This window comes from Nyctibius grandis, chromosome 5 (genome assembly GCF_013368605.1).
Source record: "Nyctibius grandis isolate bNycGra1 chromosome 5, bNycGra1.pri, whole genome shotgun sequence".
NCBI lineage: Eukaryota > Metazoa > Chordata > Aves > Nyctibiiformes > Nyctibiidae > Nyctibius > Nyctibius grandis.
This window is the reverse complement of record NC_090662.1, coordinates 30,110,407-30,135,420: the sequence shown is the minus strand read 5'-3', so window position 1 is coordinate 30,135,420 and position 25,014 is coordinate 30,110,407. Positions and strand designations below refer to the sequence as shown.

The 25,014-nt window shown below is 40.6% G+C and overlaps 1 protein-coding gene across 1 annotated transcript in view; it reads left to right on the top strand.

Annotated features, from left to right (window-relative positions):
* The first annotated feature begins 10,687 nt into the window (after positions 1-10,687).
* The window catches only part of TES (testin LIM domain protein), a 29,634-nt gene continuing 15,307 nt past the window's right edge, over positions 10,688-25,014 (top strand). Inside the window, exons 1-2 of the mRNA XM_068401433.1 lie at positions 10,688-10,794; positions 22,937-23,022. Of these exons, the coding sequence (XP_068257534.1) occupies positions 10,768-10,794; positions 22,937-23,022 (113 nt within the window). The 5' untranslated portion in view covers positions 10,688-10,767. The remainder of the gene's footprint in view (positions 10,795-22,936; positions 23,023-25,014) is intronic.

Here is a 25,014-nt window from a genome sequence, read left to right as displayed (position 1 = left end):
TTTCTAACTCCGACAAAAGAAGGCAAATATTCTCCACAATTCATGTTCTAGGAAACACCTTAATTATCTGTCATGAACAATAAATCAACTTGTTTCTCTCCCCTATTGTTCCACCTCCACAAGCAAAACAAAAAAGAAACAATAACAAAAATTTTAAAAAATAATTATGCTGGGTAGGATGTGAGGCAGCAAAGCTTTCATCTCAAATGGTTGATGTTTGACAAAGTTATGACAAACTGAAAATAGACCCTGTACTGGGAAGAGCTGGATAGCCTTGGCTAAGGTACTATATTTTCTCATTCATGGAAAAATGAGCAAAGAAAGAAATGAAAGAAAAAAAGTATTGAGAGGAAGACATGTACGAGGGCACACTGACTGCTGACTTTCTTTTCTTGAGTACCTTTTTGTATATAATATTCCCTTAGCAACAGATAAACACATGATGCTATCAAGCTATATTAATTTTTTTTTGAGAAAGGAAGGCAAAACATGGATGAGAAAAGTAAACTAAGACTTCAGCCACTCCATATAAGGGAGTGGAAAGAAGATGGAAACCAAATAACAGAGCAGCAAAGGGTAAGAGAATGCATACATAGAAAAAAACAAGGGAAATATATGAAAAGCTCTAATCTGATGATCCATGTTGTTCATACTGTTTCTTTTTATTAATGTCTTGTGAATCCTTTAGTATTTACCCATGAAGGAGTACAGCTGATATAAAACAGCTGTCAGAAATTCTGCTGTAATTTTTCATGCCTAATACATACAGAAAAGAAGAAATACACCATACAGGCAATGAAGAAGTGAAAACACAAAATGAGATATAATTTCAACAGCTTCTGTTTTCTTCAGCATTCATGCATCATATTCTATCCAACATCTCTGAGACAGCAATACATCCATTGTGCATTAGAACTAGGTGCTTGACCAGTGAATTATTTGTTTTTCAGTCCTTAGTTTATGTACTGTAATTATTTTACTATTGCCCATTGAACAAGCCAGAACCTAGACAGTACTGTACTTCAAGGTGTGCAAAGATACTGATAAACTTTGGGACTCACAGATTTGGTTCCTGCTCTGTGGTATGTACAACAGCCAGTTTCCCATTTATACAGTACAGAAGACATGAATTCTAGAGTGTCACCTGAACAACCAGCCACTTGTGCTTGCCTCTGCCTGTCCCATTTTCAAGACCCAATCCCTAATCCTCTCTGGACATCATTTTGTAATAAAGCTGTCTCATGGCTGTATGTAACAGTCCTACCACTTCTGTGTCTGCAATGACTTCTCTATCTATCTGGCACCCTCATTGTGGAGTTCCATGAGAACTTTTCTGCTCTCAGCTATACCATCCTACCCCTCTTCTTCTACCCTTGCTGGTGTTTGATTTCCTCCACAACCAGTTCAGATCACTAAGCTGACGGGAAACTAATTAAGCAACAGATCAATACATTTCTTCTGGTCTACTGAGTTAACTGGCTACTCAAGGAATCAGAGAAGCACCAGAGGTGGCACAAGGAAGGTCATGAGACTGCGCAAAGGGCAGCAGGGAGGGAAGGAGGAAGAAACAGAACTGCTGCTTTAGTCAGAAATAGCTGTTAGATATGATCAGTTGTCGTCTCTAATTGCCCCTCAGCTATATAGGTAACTTTACTGAATTATTTTTTTAAGCGCGTGAAAATCTTCTCTTTCTCTCCAAAACACGCTTAGTTGTATGCAAGCCAATAAGCCATTTGAAGTCACTGGCACTAAGTGGCTAGGCAAACTACTTGTAGGACAAGGCCTAACAAAGACCAAATGCAGTAAGTGTGTGTAAGCGTCAGCCTGTGGCTGAACTCATGCCTTTGTAGGCTCTTTGTCATAGGAAAAGAAATAAAGTTTCCTGAAAGCTTTTGAAAATTCTTCACATTTGCTGAAAATGCAGTGTGCTCTGATTCTTCATCTGTTCTTGAGACAATATCACTTTTTTTGCAGTGAATATCACTCCGGCAGATCAGTCCTCTTGGCCCATGCTTTTCATCTGTTTCAGAGCTAGGAAACCTCCACACCAAAGACCTCCAAGTCAAACATCAGAATACAACGGCCAAAGTGAATTGCATGTGACAGATTCCACAGCTGCCACAGGTATAAATGGCACAAACGTAGGGAAATTCTCTCCATGGATGATTTATGAATCTCAGCTAGCATTTCGATCTGCTGGATTAGGGCCTAAACTTGTATTTAAATAGAGGGAGCAAGTGCTAGACTCATAGCAAAGTCATATTATTATATGACACCACTTAAGTCTGAAGAAGGATTAGAGTGCAGTAGAAAATCTTGCAGGACTGGAAAAAAGAGAAGTAGCAAGCCTAAGCAGGGAGTTTACTTACTGTAGTTTAGATGATTGCTCTATTTTTAATTTTTCTTACTGTATACCATACATAACACCAGAAACTACAAATCATTCCTACTGAGACCAGTCCTTTGACAAGCTGTAAGTTACTGGGTAACATCTCAAATGGGTAGCTTTTTGGCTGGGCTTTTTGTTTGATCAGTGACAGAAAAAGCAAGAGCATCTGATCTATTGCAGTGGCAGCTTGGAGACGGAAGACCCTAATGACAACCTCAATCCACTTGAGAGAAAAATTCCTGCTTGCAGAGCCAAGCCGGAAGATTTTTTGATGGCTATAAAAGGAGTCTGGTGTGCAGGAAAGCTGATGAGCTGTGCCTGTTTCCTAAGACTTAACAGGCTTGCTTTTCTCTGATGTAGGTGGCAAGTATCGTAAGTCCATAATTATGAACGGATACATAAAGAATTCAATTAGCTATTAATGTTCCTTGGCATTTGTAGTCATAAAAGCATGATCTCATATACTGTAACTACTTTCTTTCAATAGTGTTAGACATCATCTGTGCAAGACTAGGCTGAAGTTATTAAATATACATTATAGCAAAAGAGTTGCTATGTTTCTGTTCAGCTGGTACTTAAGTTGTCCCTTTTTAGACATTATATACAATCTTTATGTAAATTATTACTAATGGAAAATCTGAGAACTGCAGAACATTTGCTGGAGCTCTCTTGCACGGGAAAGAAGCCAAACAAGTGCTCATAACATTATATTGTTAGCAGAGCTGTATAGGAAATTATTTCCCATCCCATAGCTTTTTGAGAGATCAAAAATTGTCTTGCATTGCATTGGAATGAAACCAAGAATGTTCAAAGTGAGAAACCTGACAGAAACGCCATTTGCCTTTTACTGAACTACCCCCCCCCACAGTGAAAGCATTCACCACGGTTACATTTTTCTCATCTGAGCCAGGCAGAGTAGGATCAGATATTGGTCTTCTGTAACTCATGTAAATATCTTAATCCTAGGTGAGATGGAAATCTTTTTCCTGTGTTCTCTCACCGAGATCAGAAATTCCTCTCCTAGTGTTTGGATTCCTGCAGAAAGTTTTGATTTCAAAGAACCAGCCTGTTCTCATGATAAAATAAAAACTGTTTGGCATAAAATTTCCAATTAATTCCAGTTTCAAAATTTTGCCACTGGACATTGATAGACCTCTGACATAATTTTCAACAACAAAAAAGGGTTAAACTCATTGACTTAGATAATAAAGTCAATGCAGCTAATAGATAAACATCAAATTTTTGGATCTCTCTTCAGATGGAAAATACAAGTGTCTAGATAGCTGTTCCAAATCAAAGTAAAATACTAGAATCCAATAGAAATTATAATAAGGAAAAACTGTCACAACAGAATTCCTAAAAAAAAAAATCACATTTGCCTTTTGCTATTTTTTCACATCTTTAGGTGAGACAGCTCCTCTCAGTACTGTCAAAAATCAAATCACAGAATCACAGAATGGCTGAGGTTGGCAGGGACCTCTGGAGGTCATCTGGTTCAACCCCGCTGCTCAAGCAAGGCCACCTCCAGCACGTTGCACAGGACCATGTCCAGGTGGCTTTTGAATATCTCCAGAGAGGGAGACTCCACAAACTCCCTGGACAACCTGTGCCAATGCTCAGTCACCCTCACAGTAAAGAAGTGTTTCCTGATGTTCAGACAGAGCCTCCTGTGTTTCAGTTTGTGCCCATTGCCTCTGGTCCTGTCCCTGGGCCACACTGAAAAGAGCCTGGCTCTGTCCTCTTTGCACCCTCCCTTCAGATATTTACAAACATTGATGATATTTCCTCTAAGCCTCCTCCAGCCTAAACGGTCCCAGTTCTCTAAGCCTTTCCTCATACAGGAGATACTCCAGTTTCTTAATCATACATGCTGGCCTTCACTGGACTCTCTCCAGTACACCTGTCTCTCTCTTGTACCAGGGAACCCAGAACTGGATACAACACTCCAGTTGTGGCCTTACCAGTGCTGGGTAGAGGGGAAGGATCACCTCCCTCGACGTGCTGGCAACACTCGTCCTAATGTAGCTCGGGATACCATTTGCCTTCTTTGCTGCAAGGGCACATTGCTGGCTCATGGTCAACTTGGTGTCCACCAAGAACCCCAGGTCCTCTTCTGCAAAGCTGCTTTTCAGCTGGTCAGCCCCCAGCATGTACTGGTGCCTGGGCTTGTTCCTCCCCAGCTGCAGGACCTTGCAATTCCCCTTGTTGAACTTCATGAGGTTCCTGTCAGCCCATTTCTCCAGCCTGCAAGATCCCTCTGGATGCCAGCATGACCCTCTGGTGTCACACCTACCAGTTTTGTGTCATCAGCAAGCTTGCTGTGGGTACACTCTGCCTCATCATCCATTAATAAAGATGCTGTTCTCATCTACCAAGCCAATCATGTCATCTTAAAACGTTATCATCAAGTTGGTCAAGCATGACTGCCCCTTGGTGAATCCATGTTGACTATCTTTTTGTCCTTTATGTGCCTGGAAATGGTTTCCAGGATTAGCTGCTCCATCATCTTCACAGAGATCAAGTGGGGCTGACTGGCCTGTAGTTCCTTTGGTCCTCCTCCTTGCTTTTTCTGAAGATAGGAATGACATTTGTTTTCCTTCAGTCTTCAGGCACTTCTCCCAGTCACCATGATCGATCAAAAATTATCAGTTGGCCTCACAATGGCATCACCCAGCTTCCTCGGCAGTCATGGGTACCCCCCATCAGGGCCCATAGACTTACATATGTCCAGTTTGCTTGTGTATGCCCTGATCTGATCCTCTTCCACCAAAGGTACATCTTGCTTGCTCCAGTCTTTCCCCCAGTCTCAGGGATTTCTGAAGGCCAGTCTTATTAGTGAAGACGGCTTTCAGTACCTCAGCCTTTTACATGTCCTGTGTCACCAGGGCCCCTGTCCCATTCAGCAGCAGGTCCACATTTCCCCTACTCCTCCTTTTGCTAGTTGTGTACTTAAAAACCCTTTCTTGTTGCTTTTGACATCACTTGTCAGGTTCATCTCCAGGTGGGCTTGGGCTCTTATAAACATGTCTTTGCATGCTTGGACAGTGCCTCCATATTCCTCCCAGGTTACCTGTCCCTGCTTCCACCTTCTCTAAACTCCCTTTTTATGTTTGAGTTTTGCCAGGAGCTCCTTGTTCATTCATCCATGAATTAAATATTTATGGAAACTTACTATACAATAAGCTTTTCAAAGAACAAGAAGTGTATCTCTGGCCTTACTTAATATTTTTCTGATACCTTATTTATAATTTTTTTAGAATATCATTTATGATACATGTTGAGCAAGTGTTGGGGTTTTTGGCCTAAGTAAATTTACCTTAGAGTAATTAGAGATTTAATAATGCAGGAACCTTCTTCAGGTTGGCATGTTTGTAACTACTGATTTTGTGACTGGGACTAAAAAGCAGAGATGAATTGAAGAAATAGCTCCATTCTCCACTACATAATTTCTGAATTATATCCAGTAACGGACTTAAAAGCCTAGAAGTTACACACTATAATGCTTGGTTTCTATGCTAGGGCACCTAAAGCACATGGAGTTCATGGAGCAGTTCCATAATCCAGAACAGATTCCAATCCATGAAGCACACTGAGCAAGAAAGGAACCACAGTCAGCAAGCAGCTGCCTCCCAACTTATCTGAATCACCCATACTTGATAGAAAACATGTCTGCCTGCTGGGAAACAGAGCCTCCTCTTAACTCAGTTCTTTCAAAGAACAAAGGACAACTCATTCTTTCCTTTTAGAAGAGGTTTTTCTTTTATTGTTTTCTCCCCTCCCCTTCTCTTTCTGCCTCTAATACTGTTCACAAGGTAGAAGATACAGGTTCAAGTTCCTCTTCTGATTGAAGCAAGCTTTGATTTTCCCAGCAAGCGCCCTAATCATGAAGCTACAGCCCATTTTTCCACCATTTTGCTTTGCCACTGTTTCAAGAACTGAAGACTCACAGGGACAGACACGGAGAATGAGAAAGAGCATGACAGTAGCCCGTGTTAAGGGCTCTTTGGATAACAAGTCCTCCTCATTTGTAAAACTATAGGTTTACCCAATATCTCGTTAATGTAGGTCTTGGGACTGCATACCCACTAACTTAGGTGGACATACTACTCTCTCATCATTTCAGTGGACCTCTTTTTCTCTTCTGTACAGTGGCACTTCTTCAAAAGCATAGTTAAAACATCTCATTTAACTATATAGCCAAAGTCTGGTGGCTCGGCTGCAGTCGTAACAAATTGAAGCTGTAGTCTGAATACCCATCAGGCTGAGGAAAGCTTACTGCTTTGTATCCCAACTCGGGGGCAAGTTCACTGTCTACTCCGGCATTACAGAAAAAGTGGGGCAGAGCCTCTTCTCAGTATATTCTTTTAAAAAAGCAATAGCTGTTACTGAATTTTGTAAGGATCTTAAATCAGCCTCTATTTCATGCATGGTCTGAAACTTCCTAAAACATTAAGCCTCTCTGAAGAGTTAAATTCAACGAAGTTTAGTCTCTAGATCTTGAAAGGACCAAGCATGAAACAGGTTTCAAATTATTCTTTCACTAGTAACATTCACAGAATCTCAAATCTAAGTAAGCAAAAAGTAAAACAGCTAACGTACAATGGAGAACTAAGTATATGCTTAGCTGGGAAACAGATAATCAGTAATGCAGTAAGATTTCACACTTTTGATTTAGGCAGCCAAGTTCCCTTCTGGGTTTTTTTATTGGATCTGCCCCAAGACATTCCATGTAACATTCCTTTGTTTTATCCAAATGGATACAAAAAAGCAAATGTTATTCCTTTCTCAAACTGCAATGTTTTTTGAAAACTAAATTAGTGTATTAAGCCACTTTGAGGCAAGACAGACTCCTATATTTATATTACACTTAAGATTATACTTAGAAAAAAATCTTAAAAGCACACAGTTACAACATATAAAGCACTGGGTAAACAGTACAACTAGAATAATTCAGCTGGAAGCTAGTCTGAAGTATTTGCTTCAAAGTTTAAACAAAAGAACTGTTTATTAAATAACAGCTTTACTAGAAACAAATTTTCAGCATTGCTAAGTCATCTTGATACTATCTTTTCTCTCATTCGAGGATGGACTTATAAATCACCTATATAATCTACATATCTAATATTTGGAGATAGATATATAGTAACTCCAAATGCATTCATTGTTACAGTATCTGAGTGCAAAGAAAACTGTAAAACCAGGAAGACAATCTGACAGATCGTCCACTCTCGTCTGTGTTCCCAGAAGCAGGTATGGCAGAAGTATTAGCTTTTTCCCATCTTCTGCCTGTCGTCTCCATGAACATTGTTGTGGGAAAGTTAATGCTGGAATGCGTCTTGCTCTTCCTTCAAAAAATACTAATATTTAAAACAGGTATTTGATATTCCCCAGACTGTTATGAGAAAACCCAGCTCTGTGCCCTGGCACATTTCAGTGCTGTGTGCCTGGCAACCTCAGATTTCTTAAGGGGAAGAACTATACACAATCACATTCACAGAATAGGAAGTTATTTCTGCCAGACTAATTAAAGTCACAGAAAACACAGAAAAGACTTAGAATCTTAAAAAGCATTCTTTATTGATCGAGGTCTCAGAGGAAGTATGTTCTAACAGCAATGTCCTGGTTTGCAAAATAGAAGTCTTATATTACTGTCTGCATTTTCCATTACATATATGCACTTGTAGGCTTCATACACAAATTCATAGCTAGGAAGGCTGTTAAAGTTTATTATATTTTGGCACTAAATTACACAATTGAAAGATGCACAAATCACAGCCAGAGCATCTCCAACTCAAGAAGTTCAAGAAAAATATAAGCAAAAGAAATTATTATTAACCCAGCAGTGTCATAGCTTAGTAAGAAAAAAGAAGAAAAATGTCATGATCAAAACTAATATTATGCTATTATTCTCAGAGAGATAAGAATAAGCAAAATACACTTAAATCACACAAGATTTTGTTTCACTTTTTTTAGCTTCCTAAAATGAAAATATGCTTCTACATTCATTCCCATATGAAAAGCACATAATGAGGACTATGATACTTTCATTTCTCTGCTTAGCACAGTCAGAGGTACCTAGCAAGTCTTTGTAATTGCTGGCATTTTTCACTATTACATTATATCATTCGACAGCACATTCACTGAACAGGAATAATCTCCTGCTTAGTCCTTTGATCTTAGTCTGAGGAAGTTATGAGCATGGATGGTATTCGAATTATATGGTCCCAGGCATACCAACATTTCAGGCACTCTAACTTCCCCTTGTTTTTCACCCCCAAAACCAGCAGGAAGAAACGACTAAACCAAACAAAACAGAATGAGAACAAGAAATTAAAAACAAAATTTCAAAACCAAACAAAAAAAATTCATGCAATACGCTTTATTATTCACCTCTCTTCGGAACAGACGCATACTGAGCACAGCAGCATTACCTGATGGTCTATGTTCTCTCATTTTTTCTAATGTTACGGCTTGAGACAATCCTCTCTTAGTTTTGTATTGAACTTCTTGGCCAAGGTCTGCTGCATAGATTCACTGTTAGGAGCGGTTGGGCCATGCCATACACCATGACGCCTGTCCCAGCAGAAAAGTCAAACAGAGTTTTGCTTTTACCTGTTAACAAACAGACCTAGTCTCATTTTCATAGAATCATAGAATTGTTTTGGTTGGAAAGGACCTTTAAAATCATCGAGTTCAACCGTTAACCTTGCATTGCCAAGTCCACCACTAAATCATGTCCCTATGCACCACATCTACACGTCTTTTAAATACCTCCAGGGATGGTGACTCCACCACTTCCCTGGGCAGCCTGTTCCAATGCTTGATAACCCTTGCAGTGAAGAAATTTTCACTTTGTTGCAAACATCTTTCAACAAGTGATGGCAGAAAAAGAAATTAAACATTGAAAGAGAAGTATATTTGGCCTCTGGGGAAGAAACAAAATGACCTAAGACTTACTTGAGAAAAGTTGGTGTGTGTGGAGAGAAAAGATTAGATTCTGCAGATGAATGACACAATAATCTACCAAATTATTCACCACCACTGCCTAGGGTAGCTATAAAGTCTGTATGAAAGTTTTTTACTTTTTCCAAAGATCAAAAGAAATATGAAAGAAGAAAATATTTATGGAAGTATTCAATCTTGCAAATGCTTACTTATTCTGTCATTTTATATTACATATACATAATAAATATATTTTATATTACCAGTGACATCGCAGGACTGATCACGTGCATATGAGCTTGAAGACTGGGATCAAAGTCTACATTTTTTTCACAATATTCATCCAGGGCCAACAGGAGAAAAAATTGTTGTTCAGTTCAATGGATAGAAAAAAATCACCACAGTAAAACATGTGGTAACACACGATGAGATCAGGTTCCACAGTGTCAAAACCTCGAGCGGATTCAGGTGGAAGCAATACACCTGGGCAAAACCAGTAATTTCCTCCAGATGTAGTGGGGGTGAGAGGGCGCAGAATTAGGTCACAGAACTTGCATGAATGAGCAGTTCTACAGAGTCTCAGGGTCTGGGCTGGGCAGGTCGGCAGCAGGGTCCTGCCCCAAGCGCCCCACCACCTGCCCCAGCTGCCGTGTCTCTCCCCGGGCCACCCCCTGCACAGCAGCCCCGCTCCCCACCACCCCCTTTGCAAACGGACACAAGCGACGCTCCTCCGGTGCCTCAGCAAGAGCTCGGCCCCGGCAGGGTGAAATCTCAACTGCTTTTATCGAGCTGTGCCCAGCCCGTGCCCAGCACCCCCCGACGCCAGGCAGCCCTCCGGGCCGCCAGCAGGAAGGCGGAGGCCGGGACGCGGCCCTTGTGGGCACGACACTGCCTAGGAAGTCGCTGAGGTGCGGGAACAGTCCCGGCAAGGCAAGGGACCCGCCCGTCCTCGCCTCCCCCTTCTACTCATGTCAATAAATCACCGGAGTCCGAGATTTTATGTTTTTTTCCCTCCTTCGGGAGGCACCGCGTTTCCAGGCTTCTGTCCTCCAAGGTAAACCGCTGCGCCAGCAGATGCCTTCCCCATGACCTTACCATCCCGCCAGGGATGACTCAGGAGCCCTGCCCGCAGGCACGGCCCCAGCCGCTCCGCCACCGGCGGCAAGGCGGGCGGGCAGGGCTGGGCAGGCTGGCGCGGCGGTGGCGGGTGATTGGCTGGCGGGGCCGCGGGCGGCCGCGCGGGGATTGGCTGCCGCGCTGCCTTTGTTCGGCTGCAGCCACTGCCGCAGGGCAGCGGAAGTTTGAGCGCGGCGGCGGCGGGTGCGAGGGGCGGCGGGTGCCTCGCCTCAGCGCACCGCAGCCCGGCGCCGCTGGCCAGGAGCCACCTCACGCCCCGCTCCGGGGCCCGGCCCGGCCCGGCCCGGCCCGGCGGCAGCATGGACCTGGAGAGTAAAATGAAAAAGGTAAGGTGGGGGCTGCCCGCCGAGTTGCCCTCCACGCCGGCCGGCGTCCCCCTCCCCAGGCTGTGGCGGCCGCGGACCCGCCTCAGTGCTGCCGCCCGCGGCGGGGACTTCGCCGGAGTCGCCCCCCGAGCGCTGGGGCCGGCCGCGGAGCGGTGCGTCCCTCCCGGCGCCCTGCTCCTGCCGCTCGGGATCCATCGCCCCATCTCCGAGGTGGGGGGAGGCGAGAGGCAGGGAGAGCTGCCTGCGGAGTGACTCCCGCTGCCTCGCCCTGCAGCGGGACAGCGAACTTCTCTGCTCCCGATGCTAACTCAGACGCTGCGGTTTGTTCCTCAGGTAGCAAAGAGGGTAACCCTGTCCTGTCAGGCAAGTAAAAACACCTATCTCCCCGCCCCCCCCCCCCCAAAAAAAACAACCCTGAGATCTACTAGTTGTGTTGAGGTATGAGCTCCGTGTTTGTAGATATGTGTGAAACCTAAATGACATGCAGCCAAAATGTTGTTTGTGGATATGCTGAAGATTAATTGCTGACCTTTGATGTGACTAGCTCATTACAGATGTGTTGTCAGCATTTCTATGGTTAACTCTAATGAGACAGAAACTTAGGGTTTGTTTCTTTTCTTTAAAGGCATATTGACTAGTTAGTTTGGAGTCAAAAAAGCAAGAAGTGAAGGATAAGTAACAGAAATTGAGAGGTAATCCAGTTGTGTTAGATCTCTTTTCAAACCTCACTTAAAACTTCATATGTAAAACCGACTTCATGTGGGACATACCTCTAAATGTTTGCTTCTAGTGCTTTTGCAAATTACATGCAGCACTTAAGTGATGACTTCTTTTAGTAAGAACTTCTTTATAGTATCTGTAGCGACACTATTTGATAAAGGCAGAAGGAGCATTGTATATGAACATGGGTTAAGTCTATACATAACCCTCATTGATACATGAAAACTAGTCTTTTGAAATGCGTGTGGTATGGACATGCATGGTTTGTATTCCTGAATTGTTATATTTAAGGATAGTAACTTGTTTTAAAGTATGCATATGCACTTTTGTATACTTCTATGCTTTTCCAACTTGCAGGCTAGAAACGGACTGAGACACAGAAGTAGTTGTGCAGTGTGGAAGGCTGCCTGTTAAGTCAAGGCTGAATCATAGTGAAGCAGGTTAGCCTTGAGTTACAGCTTTCTCAGAGTGATGTCACCATGTGATAATGTCACCTGGATGAAACAATGTTGTGGTTTGGAGAAACTACATATCTCATCCCCCAGTTAACATTAGGCAATCACTGTATTGATGGCCTAATAGTAGCAAAGTACTATCACTGTCTTTAGAAGCTAGTTGTGTGCACAGGGTTGGCTCCCTTGTGTGACTGCTTGTGTGTAATGAAAACAAGCTTTTTGAGTAAATTTGCTTGTATTTTCTGAGCACAACTTAAACTTGACAGCATCGCCGAGCTTGCTCACTGAATGTTTTTTGAACTCCAGGAGGGGAGAGATGCATATTTGTGGAAGATAGAGCATTCCTATTCAGAATTTCTCCATCTGAAGAGAAAATAAATATGTGCTGTGAAATACTGATAAAATTCTGCTGATAATAGAGTCTTGGTTTGAGTGAACTTGTAGTTGCTGAACATCAGCTTTAAATTGCTGTGTAAATATTGGATAGTTGTGTGTGTTGTAAGTGTATTTGACTATTTTTGTCATATTTTTCTTTGGTCATCTTTTATTCTTCTCCTTCATCAACTTCAAAGATGCCTGAAGACTTTTCTGAACCTGCTCAGACAGACACAGAAGCTAGTGCCACAGAAGAAACTGGCAAAGCTCTGTTTATAGAAAGTAATTTGTATTTTCTATTCTGCTCAGCTTTAGTATTAATACTACTGAGAGATGTTTATGATGTGAACTTCGTTTTCTCTGTTTCTACTATACGTATGTTCAGAAAACTACTTCTGTTCTTCCTCTGTCTCCCCTCCCTTGTTCACATCTCCTCATCACCTTCTTTCTCTTTATAACTCTGGGTGAAGCTCATTTCCCAACAGAACAGACAAGGATCTATGACAGGTCAATGCAGGGAGAAGTGGGAAGCTTTGATATGTACCAGTGTGTTCAGTACTAAATCCTTTCCTTCTTTTTTTTGACTACCTGATATTGACTTAATTAACATTTCGTTGGATTTTGTACACTGGAATGATGAATAACGGTTCATGTCAACTCTGCAATAGCTGCATGTCTTCAATTTCCATCCTTTAATTCTTTTTCTCAACCTGTTTGTTTCCTTATCTTTTACTTCTCTCTCCTTTTTGCCAACTTCCTCTTTTCTTGAAAGGTGGAAGAATGTTCTGGGAAGTTTCCAGTCAAATTTATCAAACCCAGTAAACTACATGGCCTTTAAGAGAAACTTGTCTTGAGGTGGAGATGTCCCTGTCAGATTTTTAGTCCGTCAGCAGTAATGAGTTACTTAAGCACACGTCGTGGTTCTCACCCCATCTTTGTTTGTACCCTGGGCCGAAATAACTTGAGCCCTTGTACAAAATCTGCTTGTTACCTTATGTTAACTTATTTTGTAGTGACTTGTACCTGTCTACTGCCTGGCAATGGAGGTTAACAATAGGGACTGATGAGTGGCTAACCTGCCTGTTGGCTAGGAAGTTTCAAGAACATTGGGCAGAAGAAAGCAGGAATTGCCAGGTTATCCCCAAATAAGTTGCTGTTCCCTTGCTTTTCTGAACTAAAAGTCTGAGTTTAGAAGTTGGCTGTTCCGTAACCCTGGCATTCAGCAGAGCAGAGGGAAATGAACACCCAGTGGAGCAGTGTGTGGTGTGGAGGCTCAGACTCTCAGCTGATATTGTAGAAAAATTTCTTCGCCTGCCCACAACTGTTAACGTATAACTGCACAGGGTAATACAATGGGACATTTTCTGCGTCTAGAAAACTTAAGAGATGAAGTTTCCAAGGTGACTTTTCTAAGATTTCTCCAACTGTCAGTAGTCCATGAGTCTGTTCTTCAGTTGTGAGCTTCTGCATTGTCTCTTTGGAAAGCTGCTATTGACTTTCAAGGAGCTGGTACTGTATTGGAGAAAAATATGCACATAGATATAAATGTATTATTCGCATATATGTGTCTGGGTTTGTACAAAGAGAAAACACACTTCTGAACTGGCTCAGGAAAGTCCATTTAAAGTCTGTCAAATTTAACAGTTCTACCACAGTTCATCTGACAGGAATTGCTTCCTCTCCAGTGCAAGACCACTAGGGCTCAAACAACCTACCTGTCCTTCAGCAGGAAGATCTACTGCCCCACCTGCCACAATTTCTAACCCATCCTTTTAGCAGTGAGTAGCTTATATATTTGTTGTCTTGTGAGAGAAAAGCAGCAGTCCTGTGTAACATACCCTTAAGTGTTTCACTGTGAGGAATCTAAGAACATAAATACTTCAGCTTAGATTTTTCATTTAACTTCTTCTGTTTGGTTTCTTTTATGTGCTGTAAAACTCACCTTGCTGTCTTCACAAGTGGCTGGAGGAAGCAAGTCTACTGTGTTAGCCAGATGTATCTTGGTCTGAATCCTGGGTTCTGGACAACCACAGTCTGCAGGAAACACAATTCAAAATGAATTTTCAGCACTGAGAATATATACAGAACATTTACACATTATTCCACATATATGTATCTTTTTTGTACTCACGTCACCATGCTGCTTAGAGATATAAAATGACTGGCAAACAACTGGGCAGTGAATAGTGTGGGAAAATAGAGTTGCAAGGCAGTCTTTTTAGCTACTATGTGAATACTGAGTCTGAAACATTACTGTCTGTTATAATTTCCCCTTAAAGGGGATGGGGAGTTTAAGGCTGACTATAGAGTTGTCTCCTTTTTTTCTCAGGAGGAATTGGATTTGCCCTGGTATTTCAGGATCATGAAGACAGTGTTGTATATAAAAAGAGACTGCACAACAGAGCTGAAGCCTGAAAACAGTAGCTCCAGCTTGAAAAGTACTTGTGCAACAAACAGACCACTATTTCTCCCACATACAATATGCACTGTGTTCTCAAACGTTGCTTTGAGGGTAGAGGGAAAATGAAGATTTAATGCTTTTTGTTGAAGGCTCTGTTAGAAAAAAGTTCTGCTAGTCTGGATTCCTGCCCTGTCTGTCACCTCCCTGAACTTGGTAAAATGAATCAGTAGGTCACAGTCCTGCTTTGCAGTCCTGCTGGCAGCATTGTCTCATGCCTCACTAGAGAAAATGAGAATCTGGCAGCGAGTCTGTTCTGTATAAGTTTTCACAGTATAATACTAGCTTTATAAAAGGAACTTTGGTTGCGATGGAGAAGGGGCAGAGGAGTTTGGGGGGGAAGAGATGCAACTTCTCCAAAGTGGAAAGTCTGTGTGGTTCTTTTCCTATGGCATGAGGCTTGGTTTGTTTTGTTATGGTGGAAAACCAAACACGGAGTGCTTTAGACATTGTTAAGTCAACAACTGTAATGCTCTTTGATAAATGAATGGTGAATAAAGTATGTATAGGAGCAAAGTCAACTTTTTCGTGTTTTGCAAAGCATGATTTAGTAATATTTGCTGGGCTACACTTCCTGTTGAGGTCACTGTTTGTTTTGATGTTACTGCTGTGGAAACCCATGATAGCAGAGTTTTTTTTGCTGTTCCTTATGTGTAGTAAGATCAAGGAAAAGCAATTTTATTCATGGGTGAGTTTTGCCTGTAAGGACAGGTATGAAAACAAGTGTGGAGATGTGAGAGGAACTACTTCAGTTTTGTTAACAAGGAAACTGAGTAAATGCTTCCTGCATATGTTGTGGTGGGATTTCTTTTTTCCACTCAAACTTTAAAAAAAATTGTTAATTGTTTTCTGGAACACCTATCTGAATTAACACTCCGAGTTACTTTTTGTCCAATGTGTCTGGATATCAGCTTGGCAAAGATGGCAAGGCTAAATTAAACTTTCTTTGACTGTTTTTTTTCTGTGGCAAAAGTACTCCCCAGGTGTTTGACCATAAAATATCATGCAATGCCTGAATAGCAAGCCAAGAAACTCTTTGAATGCATCACTTCTAAGATCAGGTGAAACTTTCTTTGTTATGGTGTAATTATAAGCTGAGTATTAAACAGTGAGATGGAAAATTAACTTAAAGTAAGTTACAGTATTCTGTCATTAAAGGCACAAAGACCTGTTTCTGCAAGTGTTCCTGGAAAAAAAAGAAATGTTCTTCCTTTTCTCTAAGTAAAATAATAATAATAGTAATGGTGAATAGCAATTGTGAATGAAATTTTATTGGTAAAAGTTGCTAAAAAACATGTTTCTTTTACCTCAAGAAAGTATACTGAACATGTCTTGCAAATTAATGCTTCTTCCTAGCAAATACAAAGTTTACAGATGTAATGGGGTAGATATATATATTTAAAAATTATATTTTACAATCTCTTCTAAATAGATATAGGTTTGGTGTATATATATATATAACTAATATATGTGTGTATGGGATGTATATATGTTTTTTATAGGGTGTACATGTAAAAAACTGGTAATATATATTTTCTGCTAACATGCAGAGTTGGTGAGGTTTTTCTAGGTGCTGGAGACCTGCAGGAAGAGTAGGGCTGTGAAGATGAAATCTAGAGTCTTAGACTTGATCAGATGAGTAGGTGAAGTGTCAAGGGAGTAAGGAGGCTTGTGTCGTGACAATTCCAGGTTACACCAGATGTAATTGCACTCTGGTACTGCTGTATGTGTGTTTCTGGTCTTTTTGATTTTTAAAGTCTGCCTAACCCTTCCTTTGTGCCTTGTTTTCAGTCTGAGGCTGTCTAGCTGCAGCTTCTAAAAGCACTGGCTGAAAAAAAAAAATGCACTTTCCTGTATCATTAAAGATCCTAATAAATGAGTATGTAGATTTCCAGGTCTGCTTCTGAAAACCTAATATTAGAAGATGCAACTGGGCAAGAGCACTGATGTCAAAACAAAATACACCAAATACTGTGAAAAATGCCTCTGCAGCATTGGGTGATGGATAGTGCTGTATTAGAGATTTATACAGTGTTATAGCCCGTGTCAGCTGTGTTCAAATTTAGCTAGCGTAATACTGGACTTTGTGAATAAACACCACTGGTTTTCTGTCCAGCTGAGATATCTTTAATAGCTGTTAGTCTTTTGACAGTAGACTGTGTAGCAGTGTCTTAAATATTTATATTGTGAGCTGTTTGATATTTAGTTGAAGATATCACAATAAAATAAATTCTTTGTACTTGTGTACTATCATAGGCTGCTGCAGCTCCTTGATTTATTCTTCTGCCTGTCCTCCTTGGATCATATTTCAAATATTTTTCTTGGATGCAGCCACTTTTTGGCATCCTTCTTTCTGTGCAAACAGACTTCCTTACACAAGCTACTGCATCTTAATTCCAGTCAACTTTTCCCTAAATCAAAATGCATATTTAAAAGAAGCTAGGATAGACTGCCATCAATTTTAATAGGTGTGTTAAATAATAACAAATATAGAGTGGTTCATGGGAACTGCTCTTCACTACAGATGAAAATTTTTTCTCTCTTCTCATACAGTGTCTGTAGAAGTCTGCTGGTACAGAATATAGTGATACAAGATCAGGTCTCAGCAATCAAGCATGCACAGCACATAAGATTTCTAATGTGTCTTGTTCTCATGATCTCTTTTTTTTTTTTGCATACTTGGCTTTACCTTCTCTTTGGAAGTTCCTAAAGCATGTTAAGGTATGCTAGAAATCTGTTTTGTTGTGCTATACAGGTGTTTTTCTCAAGCTTACATTGGAAATGGGAAACAATATCACTTGATGTGGCCCCTCAGACATCCAAATGGATCAATAGTTGGGTAATCTTCAAACCAGAAGATTCCTGGGACTTTATGGGAAATCCAAGAATAGCTTTAGCATGGATCTCTTCACTTCTGCCCTTGGAGCACTCAAGGGCACGGAAGAAAGATCTGCAAAAAGGACAGTGAAGAGGATTTAAGTCTATTCTGGGGCTCACTGTTAATTATCGCAGTCCACTAATGACAACTTTCTCACTGTGTAACCACGACCTTTCAAGTTCTGGAGAGGTATCAAACAGTGGAAGGACTTCTGATTTTCTGCAGAGGCTAAGTACTGGTATTGTGTCTTACTGTCTGTGGCAAGGTGAAAGATTAATGCAGCTCAGCTGTCTGGTGGTATAGGAATCCCCTCTGGGGGAAGAGGAAGGAAAAGCAGCCAAGACCTGAGTTAGCCCTGGTCTTCTGGTGGGACTGCAAAGGTAAAAGAAATCTTGTGTGAGGGAGACATAGAAATGCCAAGTGGAGCTTCTGCATTTTGTTACGGGTTCCTCTTTTACCTTCTTCTTACTGCTGCACCCCAGTGCTCCTTTCTAAAGGGGCAGGAAGGTCAGAGCAATTAGCTTTGAGGGCTATATTTGTGCTGGGTGTGATGACCATTAAATGGTAACTATTAAAATTATTAAAGACTTCCAGTGGAACTCTGTCAGGATACTCTTCTTATCGTTTGTGCCCAGCTGCTGAGTGGGAGGTAATAGAAAGACGGAATCGGACTCTAGTCACTGTACAGTGAGAATATTGAGAGACAACAGGTAGAAGCTGCAACATGAGAAATTCTGATTAAACATATGGAATTTCCTTCCTCTGTGTGGTCCAACATTGTACCAGGCTGTTGAATCTGCATCTGGACAAGGCCCTGGGCAAATACAATTTTGTTGCACCTGTTCTTTGTGGGCAAGTGGTTGACCTCCAGAGACCCCTTTCAACTTAAAATAACCTATGCTTATTAAAGCTTGCCTACACTTGCTTTTAAAAACTACTGCTTGTCTTATGTTTTCATTCATCTAAGATTTCTTAGGGCTTATCTTTGTTTTTCTTGTAACTGTCAACAATAATCTTGAGTTCTGTGACATTATGCTTTTTTCAACTATTAAAAAGCTAATCCTCCATTCATCACAACATTATTTTTTTGCCAGCACTGTGAGCTGTGGCACAGTTCATTCCACACAGAGATGAAGCTGTTAACAAACTTATCTGTATTTTACTGTATAATAGAAACTGTAGTGGACAAAATAGAATTGCATTTATATTGACCTGCAGACTAAACTGACCATCTACCTCTACATGCATCATCTATATATGTCCATGATTTATTTTTTTCATATCATCCTATGTGGGGAGATGTTTTGTCTGATGGTCTCTGAAATCTGCTGTATTTACAGGAATACAAAATCTGAAATTAGTATTCTAAAATTGCAACAAAGCAGGACTTCAGCATTTGGTGGCAGGTTTAAATTAATAGGGAGAAACAAGATTTGGTGGACTCTCAGTCTTGGTCACGTTCAATAAACTTAACAATAAACCCTTCTGATAAGCCAGGTTTAAATGATTTCATAGCAACTGCTGTGTTTCTTTCACATCTGAACAAACTATTAGACACTTCAATAGGACCATTTGGTTTTTTAAGATGACAATAAGCTTCTACACATGGCTACTTAATGTAAGGACAGCTAACTTTTGATACTGGATTCCAGTCTGAACTGAAATGGGGTAGTCTTTCACTAATTCTCACTTAGATGTAACCATTTAAAATTCTTTGCCCTTGAGGACTATTTAATCTTGAAAGCAGCATGCAGCAGATTATCTCAGTCGTATTTATATCATCTGTACTCGAACTATTTAGATCTGTATTGAGGATGTTAGTAATATGAGATGATTTTGGATAGCTTTTGCTGTAAAATGAAAATTAATGGCAGTAGGCACGCAGGAACCTTCTTGTGGCAGTATTTCAGCTGACCTATCTGTGCCATTTCTCCCATAACTCCATTTATGGGGAAAATGGATTCCCTCCTGTTCTCAGGCATGCATTCCCACTCCAGTGTGTGCTCAGCCTGCTCTGTGTCTCTGGGTGCTTCAGCACTGAGCCGGCCGTGCCCTTTGGAAGGCATGGGGAATAGATGGCGGCGGCAGCAATGAAGAAGCACACTGCAGCTTTAGGCTCTCTGAATTTCCCAAATTACAGCAGAATCAGCTGCTGAAGAAGAAACAGTCACTTCTGAGGATGATGCTTCTTTACCGCTGAAGGAGGTCCTGTTACAGGACTGTGGAGGAATATTTGATGTGCACTGACTTTTAGATAGAGTAAAATTCAAAAGCACTGTGGGCTATTGTTATTTTATAGCTTTATTTTTGGCAAGCGGCCACATAGTTTCTCTGTCAGAACAAAGGCAGAGGTTGTGCATGCGTCTGGACTTGCATCTAATTCAGTTCTCAATGCGCCCTTTAGTTTCAAGCTAAACCTTTTCCATAAGGTGACCAGATATCACATACAGAAAGGTCGTTCCCTTCTTTCTCTTTCACAGCAAATGGAGAAATACATTTCAGAGCAAGTCTGTCTTGTTTGCTGATTCAGTTTATTTGTCTCAAGCTGCATAAGCATTTATTTAATGATGTGCTTTTTATTCCTGGAGCAAGGATGTGGAATCCAGTGTTACCGAAGAAATCTGCGCCAAGACTGCTGGTTGTGAAGGTGCAAATAGGGTGGCCGGTTGTTTTCAGTTTAGCCTGGAGAGGGAATGTGTTTTGGGTGGAGTGTTTAGACAGCACATATTTCCTCTCCTTAATTTGTTTCTGGAGAGGTATTTTTAACTTAAAAAACCCTTAAATGTTAGGAGGCTTGGAAACGATATATTAAAAAATTGTGAAAACCATTTTCATTTTTTTGCTTGCATTTCAGATTCTGCTTTGGGAATTCTTGAAGTGTTAAGGCTATTTCTCTGTGTACTGTACAATAGTGCTCTATCCACAAGTGATCCTAGGTTTCTAAGCCTAATAAAATTTATCATTATTCCCCTTTCCCCTCTGTTTAAAGGAGAGGAGAGCCCAAGCATAAAGAAGTAATGCCAGTTTGTAGCTGAAGTAGCAGCTAGAGAGAATGGGTTAATGTTGGCTTTTTTTTTTTTTTTTCCAGTGGTGGGGTTGGTTTGGTTTGTTTTTTTTTTTTTTTTTAGGGCAGTGCAAGCATATTTTAAGTTTAACAGCTTTTTAGGGAGGATGATTTTAAAAACCAACCAAAAAAAAAACAAACAAGCAAACCCAAACAAAAAAACAACCAGTCCTGGGAGAAAAAAAAAAAAAAAAAAAAAAACAAAAAAACAACCACAAAACAATTGTTTTGTGCTGCTTTAGCTTCCTCTTTCTCTTTAGAGAACATCCTGGCCAACATTTTGTTCTGTTTGTGTGTGGCTTGACAAGAGTGCTTAGTTGTTTTCTGGTGTACAGTGTGTATGCATGAGGTACAGCATGTGTATGGTGGGGCTCTGGATCCCAGATGAGAAGACCCCTGTAAACACCCATCTTCAGTGAAGATGAACTTTTATTAACCTGTTTGCTTTATATATCCAACATAGACAAAAATGTAGTTGATGAAAGAGAACTTTAAAGTCGTGTTTATTTTAGATGTCTGCTGGTCTGGCATCAGGTTAGCACCTGTAGCATGTAAACTTCTTGCCACGATCACAGCAGGCTTGTATTATTTCTTCCAGATAAGAAAGGAAAAAATAACTTTATGTCCCTCTGTCCATCCCTGTAGTTGCAATCAGTAGCTTAATAGCTGACAAAGGATCTCTTCTCCCTAAATAGATCATCATCTGCAGGAAAGCTTTGTAATTTCCTCAGGGATATCTAATGACTGGAGGCAGTGATCCTTCAAATTATAAAATAACTGAAAACATGGTCTTCCCTGCATCTTATCATGTGTTCTGTGTTGAGCAAGTGGTTTGTGAATAGTATGTTCCTTTGTTTTGGACAGAAACAAGTTGAAAGTTGAGCTGTTTATATCCTTGCACATAGAACAATAGTAGTATGACTTCTTAGAGTAAATTGCAAACTTCTTAATAATAAAACTGTATTACCACGTCTAATTAACCCTGGCATTGTATTTTTGTTGCCAGAACTAAGACTAGTACCAGAACTTGTCAGCTCTAGCTCACTTTCCATTCATGGTTAAAGCCAAACTAGAGGTGAGCAGTCTCCTTCGTGATTATCATCCTTCCCATTGCGTCTACCCACAGCTAACTGGGAGTGCTCCTCATGCTGCTGGAGTGGTGGGTAGGAGGGTGGGGATGAGTTCCCCTCTGCGGGGCATGAGCCTGCACACCCAACTGTGACCACAGATCCACGGTCCTTCATCCGTCTGATTTAAGAGCAATGTTCTCCAAAGGTTTAAAGAGCTGTAATGAGGCATTTTAAATTTACTGTGTAACATGAATGCAGAAGTTACCGTGCTTGGAGTCTTTTTTACCTCTGACTTCCAGTACTGTTACTCAGTTAAATTTGCTGATGTGTTGATATATTGTGTGAATACCTGGCCCTTACTCTGCAGTTTTTTTATATTCTCATATTTCTTCTGCATTGAGTTGGTCATCTGCCCTTTTAATCTTTTCACAGTGAAACCCTTTGCATATCATTTATGGTGATTGCTTTTGCTAACTGCTGTTTCTCCTTGGAGAGTAAACTGGTATTAGTCCAGTTGAAACATAATTGTAAAGGGTATGTTCTGCTTTCAATCACTATCAGAATAGTTTCAAATATACTTGGGAGTATTAGACTAATCACGTACATGTTTTCTTTATTCCTATCAGATGCCCAGGTTAGTGCACGTAAATGTGGGATCTGTTTATTTCATGATCTCCTGTATTTTGCCAAGTCGCATACTGCAAATCACTTTGTCCTGACAGCTGGATTAGAAGTCCTTTGACTTGAGGTCTTATGGCCTCACTCCTTGTGGTGTCACAGCCACAGACCTAAGTCAGGGCTGCAAAGAACCTGCTTCCTCCCTTGTGTGAAGCTTGCAGAGTGAGCTGGGCTGGGGAGACAAGTCACCAGAAAAATACTTGGTTTTGGCTAAGGCTAACTTTCTGCCTGCTAGCTCAACCCTAAGAACAGGCTTGCGCGAACACTTGTGTAGGTACAATAGAAAGGTGAGGGGACCCTAAAATACTGTCCTAATGTCAGTTTAGTCAAATGCTTAATCTTTTGCTTTAGTTGTAGATTGTAGATTATAAAGTCAGCAGTAAGATCATTCATGCAGCATGTTTCTTGAAGCTGACCGTAGTTTTCTTCTTACTCTGTATACAGATGGGCTTGGGCCATGAGCAAGGATTTGGTGCCCCCTGCTTAAAATGCAAGGATAAGTGTGAAGGATTTGAGCTTCATTTCTGGAGGTAAGTGACACCAGATCTCTCAAGCTGTGACTGGGCACTGCAGATCTTGGCACGTGTATGCAAATGTGTAAGTAACTGCTTTTGTTCTCTCTTTCAATTAAACTATTCAGATGCTTTAAAGGAGCTGTGTCTAGGTTCAGGGCCAGGGCTTCTCAGCTGCATTACAACAGAGTGTTTAAGCATGTAATCACTTACAAACATACATTTCATCTGCACTGAAGTCAATGATAGTACTTCTACTAAAGCAAATGCTTTAGCTTAATAAACAGTTGAAGTAGGTTTGTAAAACACTTCTATCCCTACAGTAAGAGAGATGACAGGGAAGAATTGTGCTTTATCTCAGTAATAAAATGCTTTCTCAGCTCCTGACCAAATAATAAGCTTTGATCTGAGATTTTAGGTAAAATTATCTATGTTGAAAAGATGTTGAAACTTTGTATACATCTAAAAATAATTTAGAGGGGGAAGAGGTGTCAATTCAAGTTTGATAATACTTGGCCTTGGATGATGCACGCTTCCTAAACCAGTAAGAGCTGATGATAGTTGCAGTAAATAGGCTATGCTGTAGTCTATGCAATTACTTCTGCAGAAATTTTGTATTCCATTAAGACTTTTCTTGTCTTACTGAAACCTTAATGTATATGTCTAGCTAGCTCAGTTCACTGATTATACTGGGTGTGCTTTAAGATATAGCTTAGTGATTCTGATTTATTTAAAAAAAAAAAAAAATCCCTCTTAAAGGGAGCAGAGTGCACAGGACATAAAAAGAAATAATTGTTAGTAGCACTAGCACATGCTAGCAATGAAAGCGATTACATTTCACCAATGCTATTTAGCTACAGTCATAACTGTATCTGCAGTAGGATTTTATTTTGTGGGTTTTTTAAGGTAGTCTTTACATCTGAACTGGAGTGGCATCAGGTGCAGATAAGGCCTAGGAGATTTCACATCTTTACCTGAGTATTTGACTGCACCTGAGTCTCAACTTAAAAAATAATGAAAGAAACAGACCACAGCAAAAACTTGCTATAAAATTGATGAGGATATAGCTTCTGGGTTATGTATCTCTAATATATAACTATAGAAACAACTTACAAATAAGGACATGGAGCAAGAAGTGGTAATACACCAATAAATAAACATAATCATCTAAAGATAGAAGAAATTATTAATTTATGGAAAGACTCTTTTTAGATATGCACTTGGTTGCAAAGGGGACTTGTGTAGAGATAATAGAAAAATAGAACACAGTTAACATGTGTAGGCAATTCAATAAAACAGAATAAAAAATTTTGCAGGAGTAAGTAGTGTTGTTCATCCATGGTTAGATGAGAAATTATGTCACTTCCTACTTGAGAGAAAGATCTTTGTTTAGAGCCAGTGTGATAAATGGGGAAATCACAACTGGGAGAGAAAGAGTAGGCCAGTTAATTACAAGCTAGACCTTGTAATTCCTAGCTTGTCCTTCAACAGGGAAGAATTTGGGATAAAAAGATATAAAACGTCTGAAGTTATTTAGTCACATAATAGCATGTTTTCCAAGCTAGAATGTGTCTGCTTCAGTGTGTGTACTTGGAGGTTTTTGTGTGTTTCTTTATACACATTTAACTACGCTCCTGTGGTTAGGGCTCATAATGCCAGGTGCTGAATACATAGCTCCTCAGAGCACTGTCTATCCTAGAAAGCAAGAGCCTGTAGACAGCAGTGGATTAAATAGCAAGAAAGAAAAAGACAAAAACAGTGGCTGTTCAGTTAAGATTAAGGTTTAATTTGGAAATCTAATTGACATAGGATAGACCAGGTAAATAAGGTGGCTGGAAGTAGTCTGAGAAGTGTCTTACAGATGTCAGACAAGTGTGGCACATACCTCTGAAATAGTTGAAAAGTTAGCCATTGAGACAATTCAAGAATGGATTAAAAAATAGCTGTTTCTCCAGTGGAGCTGCTGCAGGGGACAGGAAGGGTGTGAATCTGAAGTCTGAAATCAGTCTT